Source organism: Trachypithecus francoisi, unplaced genomic scaffold (assembly GCF_009764315.1).
Source record: "Trachypithecus francoisi isolate TF-2019V2 unplaced genomic scaffold, Tfra_2.0 Lachesis_group15, whole genome shotgun sequence".
In the NCBI taxonomy this organism is placed as follows: domain Eukaryota; kingdom Metazoa; phylum Chordata; class Mammalia; order Primates; family Cercopithecidae; genus Trachypithecus; species Trachypithecus francoisi.
This window is the reverse complement of record NW_022681460.1, coordinates 56,833,601-56,861,364: the sequence shown is the minus strand read 5'-3', so window position 1 is coordinate 56,861,364 and position 27,764 is coordinate 56,833,601. Positions and strand designations below refer to the sequence as shown.

The window sequence follows — 27,764 nt, the reverse complement described above, 5'->3', positions numbered from 1 at the left end:
CTCTGCTGCCCAGGTGGGCTGTCCCACCCGAAACCAGAGAGCAGTGGCCCCAAAACCCAGCAGGCTCTTGGCTCACCCAGTCAATTCTCAGAGACGGAGGAACAGCCGCTGTAGTTCCTTGAGTCTGAGATGTGCATTTTAACATTGTCTAAATCAGGGCAGAGATGACTATCAGTGGCATGTTCTAGTTTAATTGGAAGCTTTTTATTTCTCAGTGGTACATAAAATAGTGGTTCATTTTACAGTTGATGGTGACTTGGATTCTATAAGCTGTGAAGCTCAAGTGCTGGTCCTGACTGCAGGAAAATTTCTAAAATAGGTATGGTATGCCACTGTGCAGGACTTTACATTATGTGATGCTAGTTAGGAAAGAGGAGAGAGAAATAAATGGAAGACTGGGTCCCCTCTCTAAGGCCTTACCACTTAATTTGCAAAACAGGGCTAAGAGAAAAGATATAAAAACACTTCTCAAGCAATATATATATGAGATATATATATAATCTGGGTGTTATATAAGCACTATTATCTGGGACCTCAGCATTCCAGGAAGGCTTCCAGGAAGAAGTGAATTGGGGTCAAAAAGTGGGCCAAAGGCTCTTATGCCTCACTGAATGGGCATATTGTTTTCATGAGGTAGTAATATTTCCATTTACACAGAAAGAAGCTGCTGGGACAGCTGATAAACATCATGCCTGGGATATTGAGCACATTATGCTTGACCTGGGCCGAGTTTGTGGGCAAGGAAAGGGGCTGAGGGTCAAGATGATCTCTGCTGGGGTTGCTCAAATTTATTACCAATCATCACCTGAGAGGTTGTCCCCTTGTCTGGTCATTACTGAATGTCTGCAGGGGCATGGCAATGTTCTGCTTGGCTCTGGGGGCTCTGCTCTTCCTAGGACAAGTCCCAGAGACAAACAGCTTGGCCCAGTGCAGCAGAATGGGGTGAGAGAGGAACTGAGTTCCTTTGCCAGCGGGATGGAAACAGCTGATGGAGGCTTCTCACAAGCTTCACCCATCACAAGAGAAGGGAATTAAGCCAATTAAGCTGCCAAACCACCCCAAAGGGTGATTCCAACTCAGCCCTAAACACCCATCCCCACTCCACCTCCCCTGCAGCTCTGACAGGCTGAGCCTCGGCGCTAGAACCAGAAGGCCGGGCCACAGGTGACTGGGCTGCGAGGCCACACTCCAGCGTACAGGCGAGGACACATGCCGGTGTCCAGGGCCGGTGGGAGAGGCGCTGTCACCATCTGACAGGAGAGGAAGGTGGCGCGCAGAGAAGTCAGAGTCACGTGGTAAGTGGGGGTCGTGGTCTGGGGATCACGGCTCCAGGTTTCTTCGCGACAACGCACCGTTGACCCCCAACACCTCTCCCTGGCGGGGACGGTGACCGCAACAGCCTCCGGAATAGAACGCTAGTGAAAAGTAACCTTTCTCCAGCCCGCTCCACGCGCTCCGCACCCGCTAAGCGTCTCCGCGAATTAACTCAGTTCTCCTCTCTGAAGTAGGCGCAGTTATGACCCCGCTTCGCTGCAGGGAGACCGAGGCACGCAAAGTCGAAAGGACTCGTCCAGGGTCGCAGGAGCCGACCACACAGGGAGGCGGAGCGCCCCCGGCGGGAGCAGTCAGCGGGTCCAGCCTGGCGGGCTCCCGGGCCGGGCTGCCCATATAAGGCTGCGGGCGGCCGGCATCGCGGCCCGGCTCTCGGGGGCGCCCCGCGCGGGGCATCCTCCCCCGCGGCGAGGAATGCGTGGCATCTGGGAGGCCCTTCCGCTCCACGCCCGCCCACGGGAAGCCTCAGCCCCGGGGCGCGGCCTCGCGCAGCTGCCTGGCCGCTGGGGGGAGCGCGGGGCCGGGCGGGAGGCGGCGGCGCGCCCTCACCTGCCCCAGTCCAGGGAGGCGGGTGTGGGGAGGAGGAAGGGGAGGAGGCCGGGAGGAGGCCCGGGAGGAGCCTGGCGCGGCGGGAGCGGCGGCGCAAAGTGAAACTCTGGGAAGTTGCGGGCGCGCGGGGAGCTGTCGCGGGCAGCTCGCCCTCTGGGGGACGTGGCCCCGGCCTCCGCCCGCAGCGGGCCGGACCCTCATGGCCCTGAGCAAAGGGCTGCGGCTGCTGGGGCGTCTGGGGGCCGCGGGGGACTGCAGCGTGCTGCTGGAGGCGCGCGGCCGCAGCGACTGCCTGCTGTTCGAGGCCGGCACGGTGGCCACGCTGGGTGAGTCCGGCCCGGGGGCAGCGACGCCCGGAGGAGAGGGCGCCCGCCTTCGCCCAGCCTTGGGAAGACGGGTACCCCACTTCCCGAGGGAATCGGGAGGCGCAGGGACTGCCGGGGCGTGGGGGTCGCGCGGAGGGGTGGCCTTTTGAATGAAGTGGGACTGGGGACTCTAGAGAGCGCTCGGGCTGGGCGGGTGGTGCATGGAGGCCGGCCGCCCCTCCACGGGGATCTCCGGCCCGCGCGGCCAGAGGATGTGGTTGCTGGAGAGCCAGCTGGGGCGCTTTGCGTATTCATGAGGATCCCCTGGGGTTGACTAAGGAGCCGGCCTGACCCTGCGCCTGGCGCCTTTTCTTTTGCACCTGTTGATAAAACCAGTGATTGCCCTTTGGTTGTGTTGGCGGCTCCACTCCTGGAGGGGATGGGGACCAAAGCCCCAAAAAGGCTCTGGAGAAACTGCTGATGGCACCTTTGTCTCACGTAAATACTTGGTCAAGAAGCACCAGTAGTGCAATTTATAGAACTTGTAAGCAAATATACCATGACCCTACCTTTATGCTGTCTTAGATCCTGCCAAGCCAGCGAATTTCACCTATGGACTTCAGAAGCCTTGAAACTGGCACTGTGCTATGGGCTTTAGGACATTATCTCACTTCATTCTCACAATTCTACTAAAGAGTTATTATTATCCCCATTTTGCAGATGAGCGAACTGAGGCCCGAAGAGGCTAAGAAAGTTGCTTGCCAAGGTGACATCATCCACCTGACTTTTATGTGGCTGTTTCTGTAATGTCATTCAATGCATGGCTTCCTGGTATCACTAACCTGGATCCCTTGTTTTGTGCTAACCATTATAAGGAAAGCCTGGGTAGCAGCAAAGCAGGTGAAACCAGGTCTGATTGTTAGACTTGTAAATGTGGACACCGGAGAGTAGGCTCCCACCAGTAGGCGTCCAGCTGTAACAGCTTCCCGGTATTCCTAGCTAAACAAGGTGCAGCCCAGGGTCACTTGTACCTGAGGTGGTCGGCAAATGCAGCGGGCAGTCACTTACAGGATGTTTCATAGATGCCTCTAACCTTGTTTTCACATTTGTGTGTGTCGGCTCTAGTTTGGATGTATGTCTTGGAAGGACTCTCCTACTTCTGATTCCCTAATCACTTAATTAACATGCATTTATCCAGCTTGTTCTCAGTCACTTGATTACTGAACCTATGTCTCCAGTATTCTCAGCATCAAAAGTGGGCAGCGAATTGTAGATTAAGTTATTTTCAGGTTATTCCAATGTGTGCTGTCCTGAAGAGTCTAAGTTTGGTCATTTGGTATAGCCTTGAAAGAAAACCACGGAAATTTTCATTCCATTTTAGATGTCTACTTCATACCACATTTATCAGAAGCAAAAGATTAATTTCACGGTACAAAACTACTGTTTCATCAAATAGATTAAAATGTCCTTCAGTTGGATTACGGCAACATTAAGCCAGGTTCATACACATTCAAGAATTCTTTGAAGTAGCTTAGAAAAATTTTATTTTTTCAAAAGTGAAGATTTAAAAATGATTAATGACAGTAATGTAGTGCGTATTTTCCATTAGGAGCTGAAGTTTGGGCTGAGATTTACATCACGTTGGTGATTACAGTATACCAGATTTTAGAACAGAGAATGTAAGAAAGGAATTGGCTGGTCTTCAACTCATGTGCAGTCCACATTTGTCATTTAACCTAGCATTCATTTTTCAGTAGAAAACTTAAAAAAGAAAAAATTTTTTTTTGAAACAAAGGCTGCTTCTTTTGCTTAGGCTGGCATGCAGTGGCACAATCGCAGCCCACTGCAGCCTCAACTTCCCAGGCTCAAGCGATCCTCCCACCTCAGCCTCCTGAGTAGTTGGGACTACAGGCACGTGCCACCATGCCTAGCTGATTTTTTTCTCTCTCTTTTCTTTTCTTTCTTTCTTTCTTTTTCTTTTTTTTTTCTTTTTTTTTTTTCATGGGTTCTCACTATGTTGTCCATGCTGGTCTCGAACTCCTGGGTTCAGGTGATCTTCCTGCCTCGGTCTCCCAAAGTTTTGGGATTACAGGCATGAACTACTTACTGTATCTGGCCTGAAAACTTAATTTTTTAAAGTCTGTTTTATTTAAGTGAAATGAAACTATTTTTAAAAAGCAGCTGTAGCATTTGGTGGCTTTGCTGGTCCGGAGAAGGTTTGTAGGAGAGAGCCTTCTGTTACTAGGAAGTTGTTTCAAGCTTTCAACATATCCTAAACGTATCACTATTGGATAAAATGGCTCTGAACTTGAAATTCCCATCTGTATTCCAAAGGGCTAGCTAGCTGTTTTACTTTCCTTTCTTGGAGAAAGTGATTTTTTTTTTTCTTTCTTTCTTTTTTTTTTTTTTTTTTTTTTTTTTGAGACGGAGTTGCACTCTTGTTGCCCAGGCTGGAGTGAAGTGCGATCTCCGCTCACTGCAACACCCCCACCCCCGCCCGGGTTCAAGTGATTCTCCTGCTTCAACCTCCCCAGTAGCTAGGATTACAGGCACACGCCATCATGCGCGGCTAATTTTTGTATTTTTAGTAGAGACGGGGTTTTGCCATGTTGGCCAGGCTGGTTTCTAACTCCCGATCTTAGGTGATCCACCTGCTTTGGCCTCCCAAAGTGCTAGGATTACAGGCATGAGCCACCACGCCTGACCCAAGAAGGTGAATTTGTACAAGAAGGCTGCAATCTCTACTTTTGCATGGGACAGTACACTAGTGACAGCTGGCGTAGCTGGTGGTCTCATCTTGACCTTTCACCCTTTCCTTGAGGTTCAGGGTTGGGGGTAGCTTCCTTTTCTCTTCAGCTGTGGTTTTCCTATGAGGGGTCCCTCCCAGTTAGTAATGAGAGGCTGAGGCTGAAGTTGTGGATAATTGCTTAGTGGGTAATGGTCTTTCTCGTCCCCTGAGTCATTCTGACTCTGTCCTGCTCTGCTGCGGATGCACACAGCTGCTTTCCTAGGGGCGAGAAGAGATGAGGGGAGTGGGCCTGATGACCACAGGCACTGCCCCTTCATAGCACATTTTATTCCTGAAGGATCCTAACTGGAAAAGTACCTCTCGCCGAAGGGGCTGGGTGGTTCCTTATCATTTTCAGGCAAGGCCTGGAGACGGGGCTTAAACTGGACTATGATTTTGAGGACAAACTGATGGTCCATGATTCGTTGATTGCTGGACTCCTCCCATCTGAACCTGTCCTCACCTGTCCTGTGCTAAATTGAACTCTTCACACTAGGCCATCTGGCCCTGCTAGCAGGATTGTTGAAGGAATTATTCCAAATTCCTGCTTATAAAAGAATTAGGTTGTGAATCTATCTTTTATGTAGATCAGTGGGAGCAGAAATTCCAGAGGCAGAAAAGCCAAATGTATTGGCACTGATTTAAAAGGCTTTTATGAAGTTTCAGGAACCTGACTGGAGGGTAGTTGGCCTTCTCAGCACAGGTGGGAAGCCCTGTAGCCGGTACCAGCTTCCCTGGCTAATAATCCACAATTAGCAAACAGATGTTCCCTTATTTGCACATGGGACAAAAACCGATTCCTCTCTGTCTCTTGTAAACTTAGGGAAAAGTGCGTATTGTTAATGGATTTTGTCTATTTTCAGAGTAAACGACAGTGTTCCAAAGTTCAAGGTTCTCCAGCAGCCCCCAGGAATGGGGCCTGAGGGTGTCCCTGTGTTTACAGTCGGGGCTGTGTGTGAGTGAAGTCCTGCCTCCTGCAGCCCAGCCTGGCTTTGCTGTGAACAGGCAGCAGGGAGGGAGGGATGGGGCAGGAGGCTTGAGAGACTTAATTAAGTTAATTAATGTGTGTCCCTAAATTACTTTGAGCTTCTGGGGGGAAAGATTCTGTGTAAACACCAGGCCCCCAGGTTCTCCCAGCTGCTGTTTGTGCAGAGGCCACATCTCTGTTTAGCTTTGTTTGAGTTGGTGAGATGGCCCCAGGGCGGAGCAGGACTCAGTCTGAACTGTTGCCTAGATCACTTTCCCAGACTTTATGGCTAGATTTATTTGGTCACAGACTGGAATTTTGATCTGCTACAGAGAACCACAGAGAATCAAATGAGTCACCATTTTATAAATGCTCCTGGACAAAGTTGGGACCACAGGTAGGACCAGGCCAGGGTTCCAGGGTCCCTGACATGGGAAACTAGAGCAGGACCCAGGGCCACGGTGGTCTGTCTGCCTCCAGGACTGGTTTGCCTCTTCTCCTCTAGCTGGAGGCTGTCTCAGCATAGTATTTACAAAATGCAAACTGGGATGGTGTGTGCTTCTCCCGTGGGTTTTTTGTTTGTTTGTTTGTTTGTTTGTTTTTGTTTTTTGAGACAGAGTCTCGCTCTGTTGCCCAGGCTGGAGTACACTGGCACAATCTCAGCTCATGGCAACCCCTGCCTCCCAGGTTCAAGTGATTCTCCCGCCTCAGCCTCCTGAGTAGCTGGGACTACAGGCATGCGCCACCACGCCCGGCTAATGTTTGTACTTTTAGTAGAGAAGGGGTTTCACCATGTTGGCCAGGCTGGTCTGAAACTCCTGACCTCAAATGATCCGCCCACCTCAGCCTCCCAAAGTGCTGGGATTACAGGCATGAGCCAGTGCGCCCGGCCTTCCCCGTGGTTTTTGTAGCTTACCTGTAAGATCATGATTTCAGATCTTACCAGGCTCTTGTTTTGTTTTGACTATGGCTTAAAACCTTGACTTTTAACCTTTAATTGTGAAAATGTTCAAACACAAAAGTAGAGGGAAAAATGAATCCCCTGTCTACCTGTTGTTTGGCATTGACAGTTATCAATATATTGCCAATTTTATTTCACTTGTCCCTGTATTTTTTATGAAAACATGAATCTCCTAAAATTTAGTTTAATGCCAGGTAAGATTCTAATTTGTTGGGTTGGCTTTTTTTTTTTCCTTATTTGCATTTAGATATATAAGTTCAATTTTTTATTTTATTATAAATTGACAAATTATAATTAGTATTGTTTTTTGAGATGGAGTCTTGCTCTGTCGCCCAGGTGGGAGTGCTGTGGCACAATCTTGGTTCACTGCAACCTCTTCCTCCCAGGTTCAAGCGATTCTCTGGCCTCAGCCTCTCGAGTAGCTGGGACTATAGGCGTGTACTTCCATGCCCAGCTAATTTTTGTATTTTTAGTAGAGACGGCATTTCACCATGTTGGCCAGGCTAGTATCGAACTCCTGACCTCAAGTGATCTGCCCACTTCGGCCTCCCAAAGTGCTGGGAATACAGGTGTGAGCCACTGTGCTGGGCCAACAAATTATAATTATTATATATTATGGGGTACAAAGTCATCATATATGTGTACAATGTGGAATGATTAAATCAAGATGATTAATGTAGTCATCACCTCAAATACTTATTTGTTTATTTATCTTTTTTGAGGTGGAGTCACGCTCTCTCGCCCGGGCTGGAGTACAGTGGCATGATCTGGGCTCACTGCAACGTCCGCCTCCTGCGTTCAAGTGATTTTCCTACCTCAGCCTCCTGAGTAGCTGAGACTACAGGCAGGTGCCATCACACCCAGCTAATTTTTGTGTTTTTAGTAGAGACGGGGTTTTGCCATGTTGGTCAGGCTGGTCTCAAACTCCCAACTTCAAGTGATCTGCCCGCCTCAGCCTCCCAAAGTTCTGGGATTACAGACATGAGCCACCGTGCCTGACCACTGATTTTTTGTAGTGAGAACATTTGAAATTTACTCTCCTAGCGATTTCAGAATATAACTATAATTACCATGCTATGCAAGTTCAAAATTTACTTGGCAGATTTCAGTGTGGCCAACAGCAGAAATAGTGGCATGAACTGATTCTGAGACATTAGCCAAGACACATTTTTAAAAGCAAAATGACCACTTGGGAAGGGTCGACCATAGCCTGGAAGAACAGGGAGCTCTCTGCTGGTGAGCTCGAGAGGACAAGGTCTGGGCCCTTTGATGGCACTGCCTCTAGCCCCAGGCAAGAGTGGGCCAAGCGTTCTCTGCATTCCCCTTTCTGGATGACACTCCTGCTGCTGGAGTGTGCTAAGCACATAGTACAGCCTGTGCAGCCTCCTCCCAGGGCCTTAGGCAGACTGTGCAGCCGTGTGTCCACCCCAGGCCCGGGCATTGGGGTGGCAAGGGTGTGTCACAGGTGGAACTGGACACACACTAGCTGGGACTCTGTGTGTGTATGCACAAGGCTCCCTGCAGGGGGCATGAAGCCCAGGTTGGGGGAAGTGGGGGAAGAGAAGGTGGCCAGGCTGGGGCTGCCCTCCCCCCGGCCCCATCGTGAACCTGGCCTTCCAGGTATTCATGGCGGAGTACTTTTCGAGGTAGGAAGATAGAACCTATTTTATTTAACTGTTTTACTTTGTTAGCTTGATTTAAAACTTAACAGTTTGGCATATACAATGCAGCACTCACGAGTACTCTGGCCCCAGACCCTGCAGATACTCCAGCAGACCTGCCCTGGGCACCTGTCCCAGCCCATGTCTCTCTGCTGTGTCTCTGTTCTCGAGCGTTCCTGGGGTGCTCAGGGTCCCCTTTGTGCTTTTTGGCTGCTCAGTTTCTGTTGCTGGGCTCCTTTAGCCTTGCCACTGAGAATGGGGAATATATTGTTTTCTTTCCACTTGAATTGTCCTTAAAGCTGTGGGTAAACTGGCTCAGGCTCAGACTTGGAAATGTGATCAGAGTCCCTTTAGCATTTCTGGGCAGGGCTCACTGGTGTGGCCAGCTCTCCTCGAGGTGAAAACTAAATTGGGCTGGGAGGGTGTACGTGACACTTAAAGCCCCCAGAGCTGCGGTGCCATCAACCACACACTGTGGATGGGAGGCTGTCAATGGGCAGACTGGGTCCACCCTCAAGGTCTATACGAAACAGCCCAGTTCAGGGCATTGCTTCTTTTCAAGATCTCACGGGCAGGAGCCTTCTGGCACTGTTCATGTGAATGTAAGTTGTTCTTTCTTTCTGGAGAAAAATTTAGACAAGTGAATGAAGACCTTTAACAGTATGCAAGTGCTTAATCTGCTATTCTACATGCAGAAGTTTCTCTCAGGAAATAGTCCCAGATTACTAGCCCATTTTGCTTCAAGGATGTTTATTGCAAGCTGTTTTGAGTTTTTAACTGGTTAAATAAACTTTGGTTCAACTTGATTATAATAGCTGACATTTATGGAGTGTTTACCACCTACCAGGTGCTGATCCAAGTGGCTAACATAATATATATATATATATAATATATTTTTTTTTTTTTTTTTTGAGAGGAGTCTTGCTCTGCCACCCAGGCTGGAGTGCAGTGGCCGATCTCAGCTCACTGCAAGCTCCGCCTCCCGGGTTTACGCCATTCTCCTGCCTCGCCTCCCAAGTAGCTGGGACTACAGGCGCCCGCCTCGTCGCCCCCGGCTAGTTTTTTGTATTTTTAAGTAGAGACAGGGTTTCACACCGTATTAGCCAGGATGGTCCTCGATCTCCTGACCTCGTGATCCGCCCGTCTCGGCCTCCCAAAGTGCTGGGATTACAGGCTTGAGCCACCGCGCCCGGCCGTGGCTAACATATATTAACTTCATCCTTATGTCAAGGCAAGTACTAGTAATCTCCATTTTACACTTGGGGAAACTGAGGCACAGAGCAACTTAAGAACTTGCCCGAGGCTTCACCTCCAGTGGAAGGCTCCAGAGAATAATATGTTCAATAAAATCTCATTCTTAGGGGAAAAAAATGAATATATATATATATATGGAAAAAGACTCCCTTTGTCCTGTTGTCTCTGGCTTATCTTGGTTTTCATCTGACATACATTTTGATAGAGGAGGTTCCCACTTGGGGAAACAGCCAGCCCCTTTCTGAGCAGAGGGTGTGGCACTACAAAGGCAAAGCTTGATCTCTGGGAGAAGCATGTGGGCTTGAAGCCCACGTTCCTGGAGGGAGAACTGAGCCTCCACACGCATGTTCCCAGCACTGGGAGCAGAGGCTGATGCGGCCCCAAGGTGCTGAGGAAAGTGTCCCCCAGTGCAGAGGATGCTACAAGGCCCCAGGCTTCTCAAGGAACATGAGACCTGGCAAACCCAGAATGTTGGACTGGGTCGGCTCCAAGACGCCCCTGGGTTTGAGCTGGAGAAGTGTCTGCGGGAGGGTGCTGGGGCTCCTGCAGAGCGTGCCTTCCTGCCCCTGTGGGCTTTTCTGGGGGGCCTGGGAGGCTCTGCCAAGTTGGTGGACAGAACTGTGCCTTGCCCTAGGGGGTACTGGGCAGGAGCCGGGCTCGGAGCGTGAGTCTGGTGCTGTGCCAGGAGGCTAGATGCCCCAGCCAGGTCCTGTGGGCTGCGCCGCCTGTGCCCTTGGCCTGCGAGGCTGGCGGGCTGCCACTGCTTGTAAAGCCTCCTGGTTGAAAAGGTTGAGCAGCGGATTCACTGGGAGCCTGTCAATCACAGAGCCAGACGGCAGCTTGTGCTTGTGCCCCAGGCCCAGACCGCAGGAGGTGGGAGCAAGTTCCACAGCTCCAATGCAGAGGTCTGAGCTTCATTCTAAGGCAGGTTTTTGAGGACATGGGGCTCTCGGGCACCTGGTTGTATTCCTGCATCTCTGCAGCCTGCATCTCTGCCCACTCTCTCATGCCTCCTTCTCCCCAAGGCTGGGGCTGGTGGAGCCCGTGTCCGGCGTGCCCCAAGCCAGCCTTCCATCTCAGATGGAGTTGTGTGTTTCCAGTGAGCCCATGCACCCCCTGAGAACAGGCCTTGCCCCACATCCCTGCTCCTTCATCACAGTTGCTAGGAAATGAAGGCGCATGTCCCCAGGGTCCTTCGAAGTAGGATGTGGTCTCCCTTAGCAGAACTCTGGCTCAATGCTCTCCTGGCTTTGGCGTTGGTGTGGGACTTGGGTTGCAGGAGAGGGCAGGTTGTTAGTGGCTGCTGCTCAGACCCAGCACAGGACCGGGCTGCTCCAGATCCCTGGCAAGATGTAGCAAAATGGCCAAATTTAAGGTGAGCACGGGCTCCCATGCAGTTTCTCACCCCTGCTGCCGCTGCCTGTCTGTGAATGTGAAGGCGAGGGGTGGTCCCACATTGACTTGTTACTGCCTGGTGGGAGTAACCCGGAAGAGGCAAACTACTTCCTTCCCTTTCCTCAGCTCTGAACCTAGAATGTTCCAGTGATGCCACCTCCAAACTCTTCACCTTTTCCTTTTCCACCTCTCTGCACTGAGGACAGGGAACTAGGTGGCTGCTTACGGTGGGTAAAACTGAGGCTTGCAAGACAGCCTTGGGCAACAGGACAGCCAGATCCCAGCCCTGGGCGCCTGCCTCTCCCGTCCTGAGCCCCAGTCTCTTTTTCAGCTGCAAAGTCAATACTTTTGCTTTCAGAGAGGGAGCATGTGCCAGGCCAGGAGAGGCTTTGGGTCTATCACAGATGGAGACTGCCTAGCTTAACTGCGCTGTCTGAATTATTCTAAGGAGGGGGAGAGAGAGAACGCCTCTGGAGCCTGGGACACACATTTGCCGGAGAAAGTGGTGAGTGCGTTGTGACCAGGTGAGGGACGAACCTTAAGGAGATTGACTGAGAACACCTCCTCTCCTCACCCTAAGTCAACAAGCCTGGGACAGCAGTGCTTCCAAAACTTGCTTGTTCACCTCACCTGGAGATCTCGTAGCAAATCAGGTCCTGCCTCCTTGGCTCTGGGGTAGGCCTTGAGAGCCTGTCGGTCTAACAAACTCCCAGGTGATGCTGGTCCACGACCAGCTTTGAGTACCAGGATCTCACACTGGCTTGGGAGGGAGGAGACCTGAATCCTAGCCCTGGCCCCTTGAGCTCTTCTTTCCATTGGGGAAATTTAGTTATTCCCTCCTGGCCCCAATATCTTCATCTGAAAACAAATGAATGACAATCTATATTGTCTTTCCTACTCTGAGATTCCATGCGTCTTAAAAAAAAAAAAAAAAAAGCTTTAAAACTAAACATGTCACCCTCACCATCACTACTTTACACACCTAAAGTTATAAACCACTCAGAAATTTGAATCTTAGGAGATGTGATCTGGCAAGGCAAAGTCGAAAATGGCTTTGAGGTCTCAGCTAAACCTAGAAATCTGATGCTCTGCATTTTTTATGGGATGCTTATGAATTAATGAAAATACATGAGATTATCTCTCCTTGAGGCTACCCTTTCCTACAATCAGCAAAAACGTATAAAAAGCAATTGAAGCTTACTTTGGGAATGCCAAGGTATTGATTAAAATATCATGGACTGTGCTGATTCCATGGCCGGTTTAGCTGATTCTTGTTAAGAGCCATGACTTTTTACAATTTTTGTTTTTTGTGGGTACATAGTAGGTATATGTATTTATGAGATACATGAGATATTTTGATATAGGTGTGCAATATGTAATAACCACATCATGGAAAATGGGGTATCCATTCCCTCAAACATTTATCTTTTGTGTTACAAACAATCTAATTATACTCTTTTCGTTATTTTAAAATGTACAGTTAAATTATATCGTCACTATGTTGTGCTGTCAAATACCAGTTCTTATTCAATTTTTTTTTTGTTTTTTTGTACTCATTAACCATCCCCACCTCCTCCCTAGGCCCCGCTACCCTTCCTAACCTCTCGTAACCATCCTTCTACTCTCTATGTCCATGAATTCAATTTTGATTTTTAGATCCCACAAATAAGTGAGAATATGCAATGTTTGTCTTTCTGTGCCTGGTTTTCTTTTTTTTTTTTTTTTTTTTTTTTTTTTTTTTTTTTGAGACAGAGTCTTGCTCTGTCACACAGGCTGTAGTGCAGCGGTGCGATCTCAGCTCACTGCAACCTCCACCCTCTGGGTTCAAACTCCCAAGTAGCTGGGATTACAGGCACTCACCACCACACCCGGCTAATTTTTGTATTTTTAGTAGACACGGGTTTCACCATGTTGTCCAGGTTGGTCTCGAACTCCTGACCTCAGGTGATCCACCCACTTCAGCCTCCCAAAGTGCTGGGATTACAGGTGTGAGCAACCATGCCTGGCTGGTTGGCTTGTTTCACTTAACATAATGATCTCCTTCGATCCATGTTGTTGCAAATAACAGGATCTCATTCTTTTTTATGGATAAATAGTACTCCACTGTGTGTATGTACCACATTTTCTTTATCCATTCATCTGTTGATGGACACTGAAGTTGCTTCCAAATCTTGGCTATTGTGAACAGTGCTGCAACTAACATGGAAGTGCAGATATCTCTTCAACATGCTGATTTCCTTTCTTTTGGGTATACACCCAGCAGTGGGATTGCTGGATCATATGGTAGCTCTACTTTTAGTTTTTTGAGGAACCTCCAAAATGTTCTCTATAGTGGTTGTACTCATATAGAACATAACATATATAACATATATAGTACATAATATATAGAGAGAGTATATAACATATATAGTGGTTGTACTAATTTACATTCCCACCAACTGTGTACAAGGGTTTCCTTTGCTCCACATCCTCGCCAGCATTTGTTATTGCCTGACTTTTGGATATAAGCCATTCTAACTGGGGTAAGATGCTCTCTCATTATAGTTTTGATTTGCCTTTTTCTGATGATCAATGATGTTGGGCACCTTTTCATATGCCTGTTTGCCATTTGTATATCTTCTTTTGAGAAATGTGCATTCAAATCTTTTGCTTATTTTTTGGATCGGATTATTCGATTTTTTTTTCCCCATAGAATTGTTTGAGCGCCTTATATATTCTGGTTATTAGTCCCTCATCAGATGAGTAGTTTGCAAATATTTCCTCCCATTCTGTGGGCTGTCTCTTCACTTTGTTGATTGTTTCCTTTACTGTGCGAAAGCTTTTTAGCTTAATGTGATCTCATTTGTTCATTTTTGCTTTGGTTGCCTGTGCTTGCGGGGTATTGCTCAAGACATTTTTGCCCAGGTCAGTGTCCTGGCGGTTTTTCCCGATGTTTTATCATAGTAGATTCGTAGTTTGAGGGCCATGGCATTCTTAAAAACATAACTTTCATTCTTGCATAGCTTTTTTTTTTTTTTTTTTTTAAGTAACCTGGACTGTCATTTGGCTAGGGAGCCGGGAGTTTGTGTGTCTGGAAATGTGTGGTCTTCTTTATCTCTCTGTTTAAACTGTCTGTTTTATATGTTGCATGAACCCTGCTTTACCATGAATCTTATCAATGACTGATAAATATTGTCTACTGGAAACATTCTCTTTAAGAGGAGGAGACCGTTCTCTGCAGCTCTTGCTGATTCAGCAAAGCTGAGGTCAGGTGGAACCGGCTGGGCAGAGACAAGTGATTAGAAGGCCGTCATAGGCAGTGACAGTCCATGTGCTCCAGGGCAGAACAGTGACTCTGGCTGTCACAATCTGTTTCAACAATGGAGATTGTTTGTTTTTTATTTACATGATGTGAATAAAGAAAGGAATCTTGGAAAACTAAGGCTGGAGCTGCCCAGGCCTGAGCCAGGCCCTTGTAACAAGGCCCTTCTGGGTAGGGGAGCGACCTCTCTTTTCACCTGGACCAACTGGTGGTGGGTGGCGAGCTCAGAACCACAGCTGGGTGGGAAACGGGAGGGCCAGCAGTGAGCTGCAGGAATGGAACTCCGTGATGGAATCTTATGTCTCTAGAGTGGACAGACAGAAGCTTGTGTTTTCATTTCAAAGGGTATCTGCCACGCCCTCCGGGCAGACCACATAAATGGCATTTTTGGGTGAGGCCTGAGAGATTCTGTCTGGTGGTATACACTGATTTTAACCGGAAGCGATAGAATTGGACTCCTATTGACAGGGGAAGATAGATGAGAGATGATTTCCAGGAGGATGTTGAAAATATTGACAATTCCGAAGACCCCGGGAAGTCCAGGGGGTTCCTGGCCAGGAGCACCCCTCCATTGCCCTGTACCACTTTGCTTTCCAGGCTGTGGCTCTGTGTGTCTGAATCTGCGGGGTGGGGGCGCTTCCTTCTAATTCACAGAAGGCACAGTATGGGCCCCAGACTGCCCATCCTGCTGAAACTGGCAAAGGCCTTTGCCCAGCCTGAGCGGCAGTGATTCAGCCAACTGCAGAAGTGGTATTTGGAGCTCGCCCTTAAAACATAAAGCAAGTTATGTTCAGACTACATACAGGCAATGAGAAAAGATGATGAAATGTGACTGCATATGAATAGCCCCAGACTTCTAGGGCCTTTGAGTGTATCTGACTTGGGCAGCATTTTCTCCTTTTAGGTTTCAGGCTCAGTTTACTGTCAGGAAAATTAAGTTGCTGAGAACTTCTCAATTTTGGCTTAAAGGAGAAAATATACCTGGAACGAAGACTTGAGGGGGTGCTCCTATTAAAAAAAAAAAAAAAGTGTGTGAGCTTCAGAGGAGCACCTTGAGACTCCAGTTCCATCACCTCCGCTCTCCTGGGCCCTCCTGGGGGAGCTCTCCATCTTGTGCCTGCCTTCTCTTCTCCTGAACACTCTTAAAGTATTTTGAGTGCGGAGGATAGGATCATACACTCGGGAAAGCCGAGAGCTAGATCCTGAAGCATCTGTGCGGGAAATGCCCATCTGTGCTTGAAATGAGCATCTGCAAGTGAAATGATCCCATGTCTGGGATCTGTTTGGCGTGCGCCAGGAGACAGACGGACACGTGCATGCACACACACACACACAGTGGGGACGGGGAGTAGGTGAAATAAGAATGGGAAAATGTTGACACCTCCGGGAGCCGGGTGACAAGCTGCTTGGTTGTTCACTAGACAGGGAGTTATCGGCCGCTTTTCAACATCAACAGATAAAAATCAATAGCCTTCCTGTAATGCCATCATTATTCAATTAGAGTCTGTAAAAGCAGATGCCACTGCCCCACAGTTTCTGGGAATAAACAGAGTGTGTAAGGCCTAAAAGAAGAAAGCTATAGAACTTGACTGAAGCCCACATCTGTGGAAAGGCATACCATGTTCTTGGAATGGGAGCATCAACACTACAGAGATGGCAGTTCCTCTCCAGTTAATCTAGAAGTGCAAGTATCGATGAGTAAATCCAATTAAATTCCAACAAGAGCCTTATCTAAAATGCAACAGGCTGACTGTACAGTATCGCTGGACTCCCCCCACATCCACTTATTCTTACCTTCATTCTCCCATTTTGGCTAATGGCAGCACCATCCAGGCAACTGCTCGTAATAAAAACCTGTGAGTCATTCTGACTCCCCTTCCTTCCTCATCCTCATCCAACCTACCAGCCAGTCCTGACCACCCCAAAACAGATGGTGAATTCCACCAAGTCCCCCATTATCACTGCTACATCAAGAGTACAGCCACTGCCCTTTCCTGGTCTGCTTGGCAGCCTTTTAACTAGTCTCCTGGCTCTTCCCCTGCTCCCCACATAGTGACCTGCTTGAGGCCCACACAGCCCTGGTCCTCTGCCCCTGCCTCTTTCTCCACCCTCATCTCCCACCATTTCCTGGGCTCACTGCATTCAGCAGCCTGACTCGTTCCTGCTCAGAATCTTCACACCCACGACCCACCTGCCTGCACTCCCTCCCCCAGGTGATAGGGTTTGGATCTATGTCCCCACCCAAACTCATGTTGAAATGTGATCCCCAGTGCTGGAGATGAGGCCCGGTGGGAGGTGACTGGGCCACAGGGGTAGTTTCTCATGAATGGTCAGCACTGTCCCCCTTGGGGTTTTCGTTGCAACAGTGAGTTGTCACAAGATCTGATTGTTTAGAAGTGCATGGCACCCACCCCACCCTCTTGGTCCTGTTCCTGCCATGTAAGTTGCCTGTTTCCTCTTTGCCTTCTGCCATGAGTAAAAGCTCCCCAAGGCCTCCCAAGAAGCAGATGCTGCCTTGCTTCCTGTATAGCCTACAGATCCATGAGCCAATTAAATCTCTTTTCTTTATAAATTACCCAGTCTCAGGCATTTCTTTATAGCAGTGTGAGAATAGACTAATACACCAAGGGTTGGCCTGGCTACTTCCTCCCCCTCCCCCCTCTCCTCCCCCTCCCCCTTCCCCTCCCCCTCCTCCTCCTCCCCCTCCCCCTTCTCCTCCCCCTCCTCCTCCCCTCTCCCTTCTCCTCCCCCTCCCCCTTCTCCTCCCCCTCCCCCTTCTCCTCCCCCTCCCCCTTCTCCTCCCCCTCCCCCTTCTCCTCCCCCTCCCCCCTCTCCTCCCCCTCCCCCCTCTCCTCCCCCTCCTCCTCCCCCTCCCCCTCCCCCTTCTCCCCGCCAACCCCTCAGTGTCTGCAGTAAGATCTTCCTGACCTCTGTGGCTGGAATACCCTGCAGCCCCCACACATCAACTGTCCCTGCCCCAAGCCTGGTTTCCTTCCTTCTTAGCGCTTATCACTGAAATTGCCTTATGTGTGTGCTTGCGTGGGTGTCTTCTGTTGTCCGCTGCAAAAATGCAACCTCCACGGGCATTGTGGGTTGAATTGTGTGCCCCAGAAAAATATATTGCTGTCCTAACCTGGGATACCTTGCACTCTTATTTGGAAATAGGGTCTTTGCAGATGCAATGAAGATGTAAGTTAAGATGGGAACGTACTGTTGTGGGGTGGGCCCTTAATCCAACGTGACTGGTGTGCTTACAAGAAGAAAAGCGACACAGGCAGACACATGCAGAGAGGAGAATGTCATGTGAAGGCACACAGGGAAGACAGCCGTGTGACAATGGAGGCAGAGATGGGAGTGACACTGCCACAAGCCAAGGAATGCCTGGGCTACCCGAAGCTGGGAAAAGCAAGGGAAGATGGCCCTGCCCACGCCTTGATCTTGGATTTCTGGCCTCCAGAACTGTGAGACAGTAAATTTGCTGCTGTTTTAAGCCCCCTGGTCTGTGGTTCTTTGTTACAGCAACCCAGGCAACTAATACAGGGGCATCGTGTATCTCGTTCACTACCTTACCTTAACACTGCCTCGTGTGGGAATGAGGCTTAGCAAACACTGTTGAATGATGAAGGACTGGCAAAAAAAATAGCCAAGATTTTGAAAAAGATCAACAAAGACAGACGGATTTACCAGATAGCAAAACATATTATAAAGCCCTAACCATCGTGGAGGTTGTCAGCACAAATCAATACAGTAGAGTGGAGGGCTCAGAACAGACTGGTGTGAGCAGTGTTCCTTCCTTCCTTATAAAGGTGATGACTTCAGTCGGTCAGGGAAAGGTAAGGGTGGATACTCAGCACCTGCTGTTGCTGTGGTTGATCTGTGCAATGTCTAAGAGGCCCCTGCTCTATTCAGCTGGATATTCACCCAGGCATTCTTGGCTGGTCTGCTCAGAGAGGAATAGGCTGGAAACCTTGGCTGGCCAGCAGGATGCTTCCTGCTGCTCTGCTTCCAGGGGAGTGAGGGGTCTTCCTGGCAGTTTTTGCAGGTGGCTGCACAGACAGCTGTCCTTCTGTTCACTAGCTCCTCCCCCAGCTGAAAGCCCTGGATCCCCAGGGAGCCAGAATCCCTTATAAAACTACCTGCCTTGGCTGGGCGCAGTGGCTCATGCCTGTAATCCCAGCACTTTGGAAGGTTGAGGCGGGCGGATCACGAGGTCAGGAGATCGAGACCATCCTGTGAATGGTGAAACCCCGTCTCTACGAAAAATACAAAAATTAACCAGGCATGGTGGCGGGCGCCTGTAGTCCCAGCTACTCGGGAGGCTGAGGTGGGAGAATGGTGTGAACCTGGGAGGCAGAGCTTGCAGTGAGCTGAGATGGCGCCACTGCACTCCAGCCTGGGCGACAGAGCGAGGCTCCGTCTCAAAAAAAAAAAAAAAAGAAAAGAAAAAATTACCAGCCTTACAGAGCCCTGTGTTCACACAATGGACATTCCATGTTACAAGAGTTACCACACCTAAGGAAGCCCCATGCCTGGCATCTTCACCAAGTGGTTATAATTCACTTATGGATCTTCCCTGTCCAGAGGCAATTTGCCAATCAAGGTCATTTTTACCATGAGCAATGTTGTCTAGTAACAGAGTTGATGTTCTACCTTGATTAGGAACCAGAGCTAGAGAATTAAACATCAAATTCTCATACAGAAGGGAAGAAAGATTTTAAGCCTGTGACCAAAACTATCCATATGGATACTAAGTGAGAGTCCTATGTTTTATCATACATTAAAATAAATGCAGAGGTATTTAAGTGTAAAAAACCAACTTTCAAAGTATTAGAAAATATAGGAGATGCTTTCACAGCATTACAGTATGGAAAGATGTTCTAAGGAAAACATCAAACTCAGAAGTCGTAAAGGAAATAAACCTGATATAAGAAATATTTTTATTGAAGTGTAACATACATAGAGAAAAATGAGCACTCTAAGCATTGAGCTCCACGAATCTTCACCCAGCGAACACACTCGCATAGCCAGCGCGCAGATCTGGAGAGAGCGCTTGCCTCCCAGGACCCCTGCCTCCCATTCTTCCTGTGTCCGAATGATAGATTTGACTACATAAAAATGGAAAACTCCAGTATATCAAAAGACACCATAAACGTAGTGAAAAGACAAGCAGTAGCCCAGAAGGAAAGTTTGTGCAGCCTTTTGTAACCTAGAAAAAGGCCAAAGATGGATGATCATAGCATATAAAAGAACTCCTATAGATCATGAAGAAGAAGCACAAATAGTTCAACAGAGAAATTGGCAAAGGATATAATGAGCAATTCTCCAAAGGAAAAATACAAATGGCCAAAACAATGGAGCCAGTGTGGCCGGCTCTGCCCAGCACGGCCATTTGCACGTGGTCACTGTTGGGTGGGTGAGGGCTGCTTGCCCCGTCTCCAGCCCCACTCTCCTGCCATCTCCCACTGTGATTCAGGCATGGAGCTCAGGCCCCAGGTGGCAGGCAGCGCACTCTGCTCAGTTACCCCAGCTCCTGTCTTCACAGCCATGCCCTGGCACCTGTCTCCCTCCCCTTAGCCTGACCCTTTTCCCATGGGATGTTCGGTTGTCTCTGCACAGGCTCTGAGCCGGCCCCGTGGGCTTCCAGACAAGCCCAGGTGGAGCCTACCCTCTAGGGAGCACCCCTGCGTAGCTTCCAGCTGAGCCTTGAGACACAGGTGTGGGGAGCCAAGCTCAGGGCTGGGAACATCCAGGTGGGGCTCAGGTGCTTGAGGCGGACAACAGCCTGGTGTAGGACCAGGAGTGGCAAGAGGTAGTAAGGGGGCCACGGTGTTCAGAAATTGGGGCAGGTGGTGGGTAGGCATCCTGCCTCAAAAGGCTAGGGTTTGGGAGGGCAAGGAAGCCCTCTGGCAGGAGTCAGGGCAGGCATCTCAGGCAGGAAGTGTTCATTCTGTGAAGCGGGCTTCCCCAAGGAAGGGCCCTGGAGCAGAAAGCTGTTGTGTGCAGGTGACTGGGAGACCTGTTTTCTTTGGAGCCCTGCTCAGGCCAGTGTTTTTCATACACTTTTGACCTTTGGTTCACAGGACACAGCACAACAGCTTACAGTTCAGGAGTGCACCTCGGCATGTAGTTTGGTAATCCTGGCGATGACACGATTAAGATTCTGGGGCAGGTTCTCACCAAGCCAAAAGGCTTTCTTATTTTTATTTTTATTTTTATTTATTATTTATTTATTTTTTGAGGCAGCAGCTAATTCTAGGTACAGAAAGCCACTGGTAAAGTGGAAGAAGCTGTTTCCAAATCCACGGAATGACGGTAACTAGGGTCATTTAAGAAGGTTTCTTCTGCCCTTTTGTAAAACATAGCATGCTGTTTTCCCCTGGTGATAGACAGGGCCTCAGTTCGTAAGAGCAGGCACGTATGGAAAAAGCCAGAGAGTCACAAACCATATGTGCCCGAGATGTGCCGCGTGTGGGGCTGTGAATAAGGAAGCAGAATCAATGTGTTAACTCAGAGCTGGATTTGGCTGTTTGTTCCTTCGTCTTTCTTGGACCACGTGTCCTGGTGTTCAGAGGCTCCTGAGAGCCTGGGGTTCAGCAGGCCGTCTGGTCGCCCCTCTAACCCAGGTGAGCAAACAAGTCCCAGTGCGTCCCTAACGCATGCTCATTTTCTCGTCAAACAACAACAAATAAATCAGAGGGTCCTGAAAAATGAATTTTGGCCTGTTTTCTGGATTCTGGATTGAAATGTGGAGTAGGAGCTGACTTTTAGTAAGTTGATCAACTCTTCCCCCAACTCCCCAGCCTTCTGGAACTGTGTCTATCTTGTCTTCAATAAGCACAACCTCCACCACCCCTGACCTACCCCCACCACCCCGACCTACCCCCACCGTGGTCGGCCTCTTCTTTGAATGCTTCTCTTACAGCACGCACTCCCCTCAAGCTGGGGCTTCTCTTGAGACTGCTCTGCTGTCCTTGGGAGTGGTGGTGGCGGCAGGGTAGGCACCCTGTCCCTGTCCCTCTCCTGCAGTGCTACTTCGGGCCATGGTTCCTCTTCCCTCTCTAAGAGGGACCGTTTGGAATCCATCTTCCTCCTTGGCCACACCTCTCCATTCATTGAGAAGCTGAGTTCCCTGCTCACTGGGTCTGTCTACCCCTGTCTGGGTGAGGTCACCGGGAGGCTCACCCGCCTGCTCTGTTGGCCTCTCACTCACCGTCCTCCCGCTGCCCTTTTTTCTGCCCCGTTCCCTCTGCTGCATACCTGTCGGCAATATCCCCAGCTCTTAGTGACTCTAGCCCTCTCCTGCCCTCCTCTACACCCTGCATGCACTCGTGTTGCTAAACTGTGTCTGTGAGACTTCATAAAGGATTTCCAGGGCTGTGTGGAATCAAAAAATCTTCCTGTATTTCCCCAGCCATCTGGCCTCCAGGATGACTATTTCACATCCTCAAGCCTTTGACATCTCATCCCCCTCACACCTGATGATTTTGCTTCCTATTTCTCTGGGAAAATGGAGGTAACTAAGAACTTTCAACAGCCCCCGCACCCACTCCCTGGCTCCGGTACTGTGGACAGCCTCCCAGGCTCTCCCTGCCCCCCCAGCCCACTGACCCTGTCCCCTCTCATCTTTTAAGACCTCGCTCCTGCAGTCTCCCCCTTTCCTTCCTAACTCGGTCATTTGCACCATTATACCAACAGGCTGTCATGGTTCACATTAAGAAACCCTCTCTTGACCCTGGCCCCCACCTCATCTCTTGGTTTTCCCATGCGACGAGGTCGTCTACATACCTTCCCTCCTTCCAGTCTCCCTTGAAGTGGCTCCAGCCAGGCTCTGTCCTCCCACTCTTCTGAAACCTTTCCTCAAGGCCCCCAGGAACTTTTGGCTGCTCAGCCTTCCATCCAACAGCATCCCCCAGATGATCACACCTGCTTCTGGAAGCATTTTCTTCACTTGGCTTCTCTTATTCTCTGATGGCTCTGTTCTCATCATATTCCTTCCTCACTGCCAGTTTTTCTCCTAGAACCATGCCTGGCACACAGTGGGCATCTAGACCCTTTGTTGAGTGGTGAAATTGAAGTGTGACAGGGTGTGTGGCTTCCCCGCTTAGGCTCCCTCAGTTCCCAAAGCCGGGCTCCTTCCTGGATCTCGTAGCAAAAGGAGGCATACGTGGGTCACGCCACATGACTTCTAGAGGAGTACGTGAGTGTGTTCATGCTCATGTGGAAATAGGGAGGTGGCCCTGAGGTGGGAGGAGCCTTCCCAAGAGGAATCACCTGAGAGAGGAAGAAGAGCTGGGGAGGAACCGAGGAACTGGTTTGGCAGGTTCAGGAAGAAGTGAGTGACGAAACTGGAAAGGTAGCCAGGATCAGAACCTGCAGCCGCAGGACCTAATTTGTTAGGACCTAATTAGGGGTGATTGTGCGAGGCAGTACGACATGGAAGCCCCGCTCTGGGACTTCCCTGGTGGCTAGGAAACATTGCTCCACCCCTCCCTCTTGTCAGAAGAGAAGGTGCACACACTTGGAGAGAAATGGGTACTTTTGTGCTTCTTTCTTGTTGCCTGTTGGGTAGGAGGGTCGGGGGCTACCAAGCCCAGTGAAAACACAGCCCAGCCCTGCCTGTTCTGCCTCATCCCGAAGTGTAAGGAGCTGCCCATCGTGCTGGGCCCTGTCACTGGCTCTGCCCGAGGCATGTCTGGCACTGGGCCTGGCTTTTTAAGGTGTAAACTGTTTTTCTGGATTTCTTATTTTTAAGGAAAAAACTGAAGTACAAAGACTCAGTGGCCAGTCCTGTGCTCAAGCCCTCTTGTTAGGGGAGCTGGCCTCCCTCTTTGGCCATGGCTCAGTGCAGGGAGGGGTGTGGAAAGTGCTGGGGGAAGGGGAGGGCTCACCCTCCCCACAGACGGGTTTCTGGCTCTGACTGCAGGAAACCAAACTTTCTTGTATTTTCTCTGGCTGGGTTGTGACGTGGGCACGGCGTTGGTGGGAGGTTGTGCATTCTCTGAGGGTGATGTGTTCTGAGTGTCCCCTCACTCCGTGGATCTTTCATGTGGCCTGGACTTTTTGGTGAGGGAGCAGCAGTGGGAGGACAGGAGAGTCCCTTAGCCAGCTGATGTGTCTCTGCCAGTTGGCTTTGTCTTGCCTCACAGCTTCTGTTTCAGACAGATGTTTTGATTCCCCCTTTGCTTAGCAACCAGCCTGCAGCCTTGCTCTGCCTTGGGAAAACCATTGTCTTTCTGAAGAGCTGCTTCAGCTCCAAAACTGGTAACTCTGGAAGGAGCAGCCACCAGTCAGTCAGAACTGAGCTACGAATTAACACATGAAGGAGACTTTGGCCTCCTGAGACCCAGAAATACGAGAAGATGGTTTCATGTCATGTCCAAGAATGTGGCCACAAATGCTACCTCAGTCTCAGGCTATCTGCATTGTCAAATGACCTCCTTATTTTTCTGACCTGTGGGCTGGGCTTCATTGGCATTTCCTTATGGCATGTTATTGCGGAAAATATTATTCAAGAAAGAAGAGCATGTGGTTTGCTTGGTTACTGAGCTGGACTGGCTCTGGGTGACCAGAGCTCTCACGCAGAGCAGTGCACCACTGCTACTGAGACCAGCCTCTGCCTCGGGATGGTCTGTCCCACGGAGCTCTGCTTTGCGACCCAGAATCCACGAGCCCCATTTGCTGTGCTGTGGGACAAACTATGGTTTCCTTGGGAGCCTCTCAAGCAGTGGCTGTTTCTCTTCCACACCCTTGGACCACTGGGGCTGGAGACGGGGAGTTCCCCAGCCTCCTCCAAGGATAAGCCTATTCCTTAAGCCTCCACAAGCCCCATCCATTATTTATTTTTATCATAAGCCATGTTGTTCAAGTAGCATAGACAACTTTCTCAGGTTACCAGGGAAACAGGACTAGAAAGTCAACCCACAATCAAATTCTCTTGCCAAAAGGAAAACAGCTCAGTTAACCCTTGACCCCACGCACCATTATCAGAGGCGCGTGAACCAGAGTGACTCCATCTTGAATAGGGGCTGGGTAAAATGGGTCTGAGACCTGCCGGGCTGCATTCCCAGGAAGTTAGGCATTCTTAGCCACAGGATGAGATAAGAGGTCAGCACAAGATACAGGCCATAAAGACCTTACTGCTAAAACAGGTTCTGGTAAAGAAGCCGGCCAAAACCCACCAAAACCTAAGTGACAATGAAAGTGACCTCTGGTCATACTCACTGCTCATTATACACTAATTATAATGTATTAGCATGCTAAGAGACACTCCCACCAGCACCATGACAGTTTACAAATGCCATGGCAACATCAGGAAGTTACCCTATATGCTCTAAAAAGGGGAAGAACCCTCAGTTCCTGGGAATTGCCCACCCCTTTCCCAGAAATGAATAATCCACCCCTTGTTTAGCATATCGTCAAGAAATAATCATAACAATGGGCAACCAGCAGCTCATGTTGCTGCTCTGCCAATAAAGTAGCCATTCTTTTATTCCTTTACTTTCCTAATAAATAACTTGCTTTCACTTTATGAACTCGCCCTGAATTGTTTCTTGCATGAGATCTAAGAACTTCTCTTGGGGTCTGGATCGGGACCCCTTTCCAGTAACACCACGAGACTGCGTCCCCCACTGCCCCTCGTTTCAGCAGTCGCCTGGTTCCTTGGCGAGTTTTCCTTCTTTCTCTCTTTCTCACTATGAGTCCGGCCTTGTTCTTGGTGCCTTCAGTGGTCACGTTGATCCTTCGGAGGACCAACTGTCCTCCAGTGAGTGACCCTACCCCTGCAGCCACTCGCTCACACGCTACGCCCCGACCCTCCAGCGTCTGTCTCAAACATCCCACTGTTCATTTTCCACTTTCACCTTGTCACTCATCCTGCAATTCCCAGTCCCAGTGACTTTTTTTTTTTTTTTTTGAGACTGAGTCTCTCTGTTGCCCAGGCTGGAGTGCAGTGGCGCGATCTCGGCTCACTGCAAGCTCCGCCTCCCAGGTTTACGCCATTCTCCTGCCTCAGACCCCCGAATAGCTGGGACTACAGGCGCCCGCCACCTCGCCCGGCTAATTTTTTGTATTTTTAATAGAGACGAGGTTTCACCATGTTAGCCAGAATGGTCTCGATCTCCTGACCTTGTGATCCGCCCACCTTGGCCTCCCAAGGTGCTGGGATTAGAGGCGTGAGCCACTATGCCCGGCCCCCGGTGACCTTTGACCCCACTGGGATGGCGACCCTTAGAACCCGTGGCCTTCTTACCGCCCCTCGCCTGTCTCATGCCTTCCCTCTGCCGTGTCAGTGACCAGCCCTGCCTTGCACTCACCCTCCCCGCCCGCCTCTCTTGCTGGGTCCTCCCCACCTGGTGAAACCTCAGCCATTTCTGTGCTCTGTCCGCTCCCCCACCCTCCCGGACGGCAACTCCACCCTCCCCTTTCCTCAGCTCTGCGTGCCTCCTCCCCGACCTCACTTGTAGCTGACGGCCTGGTCCTCTCTCATTCCACCCAAAACTTTGAAGCCACCAGAAGAGAGTTCCCACTGGTTCCCTGCACCACTGCTACCTGCCCACCACATCTGTCCGCCTTCCCATCTGTTCCCCACGGTGCACTGTCTGCGTTTGAGACCAGCGCCACCTGTGCACAGATACCTGTGGCCTGCTCCAGGGCGTGGCTTTCGTAGCTCCCTGCTCCTGCCACTTCCGTCCTGACCTCTCTCTTGGCTGCATCGGTCCTGACCTCTCTCTCAGCTGTATCAGTCCTCATCTCTCTCCTGGCTCATTTCTGCCAGCACACAAGCTTGGTGTAAATGCCCCTGTCCTAGATAAATCTTTTGACCCACTTCCCTCTCCAACAGCCTCTCCATTTCTCTGCTCTCCACACACACATGTGCACATATGCACACGCACACACACACATGCGTACACACATGCACACTCACATGTGTATGAGGAAATTCTCAGAGAATCGTCTGTCCCCACTGTCTCCATTTTCTCTCTCCCTCCCCATTCAGGTTTTTGCTCCTCAACTTTCCTGAAATTTCCTCTCTTGAGTTGCCAATGCCTAACTAAAGTGATCAGTCCTCAGTCCTCAGATTATAGACACAGCAGCAGCCTCTGACCTGCTGACCACTCTTGCTTTCTTGAAACGCTTTCTTCTCCTGGCTGCCAGGATGCCACACACTGCTGAGTTTTGTTGTATCTTCTTGGTCACTTCTCAGTCCACCCTGACCTTCAAGCATGCTGCACCCAGAAGTCGGTGCCCCCCACTCACTCCCTAGGGGATCCCCTCCAACCTCATGATTATTTTATTTTATTGCTGGGATTATAGGTGCACGCCATCACTCCCAGCTAATTTTTGTTGTTGTTGTTTGAGACGGAGTCTCGCTCTGTCACCCTGGCTGGAGTGCAGTGGTGCAATCTTGGCTCACTGCGACCTCCGCCTCCTGGGTTCCAGTGATTCTCCTGCCTCAGCCTCCCAAGTAGCTGTGATTACAGGTGTGTGCCACCACACCTGGCTAATTTTTGTATTTTTAGTGGAGGTGGGGTTTCACCATGCTGGCCAGGCTGGTCTTGAACTCCTAACCTCAGGTGATCCACTCACCTCAGTCTCCCAAAGTGCTGGGATTACAGGCATGAGCCATGGCACCGATCTATTTATTTTTGAGACAGTGTCTCACTCTGTCAACCAGGCTGGATTGCAGTAGCACAATCATGGCTCACTGCAGCCTCCACCTCCCCGGTTCAGATGATCCTCTCACCTCAGCCTCTGAAGATGCTGGGACCACAGGTGTGCGCACCTTGCCCGATTAATATATTTTATTATATTTTTAGAGATGGAGTCTCCCTATGTTGCCCAGGTTGTTCTTGAACTCCTGAGCTCAAGTGATCCTCCCACCTCAGCCTCCCAAAGTGCTGGGATTAGAGGTGGGAGCCACCACACCCAGCCTCATGATTGTAAATAACTGTCTGCTGGGGACGCCTGGGGGATCTTTCCAACCAGACTTCTCTGCTGGACTCTAGACTTGCAGAGCTCTGTCCTCAGCCTCCACGCGGGGCTGCAACAGAGCCACAGCATGTCTGGTCCCAGCCAATGCTCTGCCCAGACTTGTCCTCTCAGTCTTTGCTGTCATGCCAGGGCCACTCCATCCCTTCCATTGTTCAGGCAATGAACATGGCATCATCCTTGAACCCTGTCTTTCTCTCATATCCCATAGCCAATCTGTCCGTGTTTCCACCTTCAAAATATACCCAGATATGCGATGATGTT

At 49.9% G+C, this 27,764-nt stretch overlaps 1 protein-coding gene across 3 annotated transcripts in view; it reads left to right on the top strand.

The window, feature by feature from the left end:
* Nucleotides 1-919: 919 nt before the first annotated feature.
* SYNJ2 (synaptojanin 2) overlaps nucleotides 920-27,764 on the top strand; it is a 119,262-nt gene continuing 92,417 nt past the window's right edge. Inside the window, exon 1 of one of the 3 annotated variants that reach the window (XM_033234947.1) lies at nucleotides 920-2,207. In XM_033234947.1, coding sequence (XP_033090838.1) covers nucleotides 2,081-2,207 — 127 coding nt within the window. In that variant the 5' untranslated portion in view covers nucleotides 920-2,080. The remainder of the gene's footprint in view (nucleotides 2,208-27,764) is intronic. The other 2 variants (XM_033234945.1, XM_033234944.1) reach the window with 2 other exon arrangements.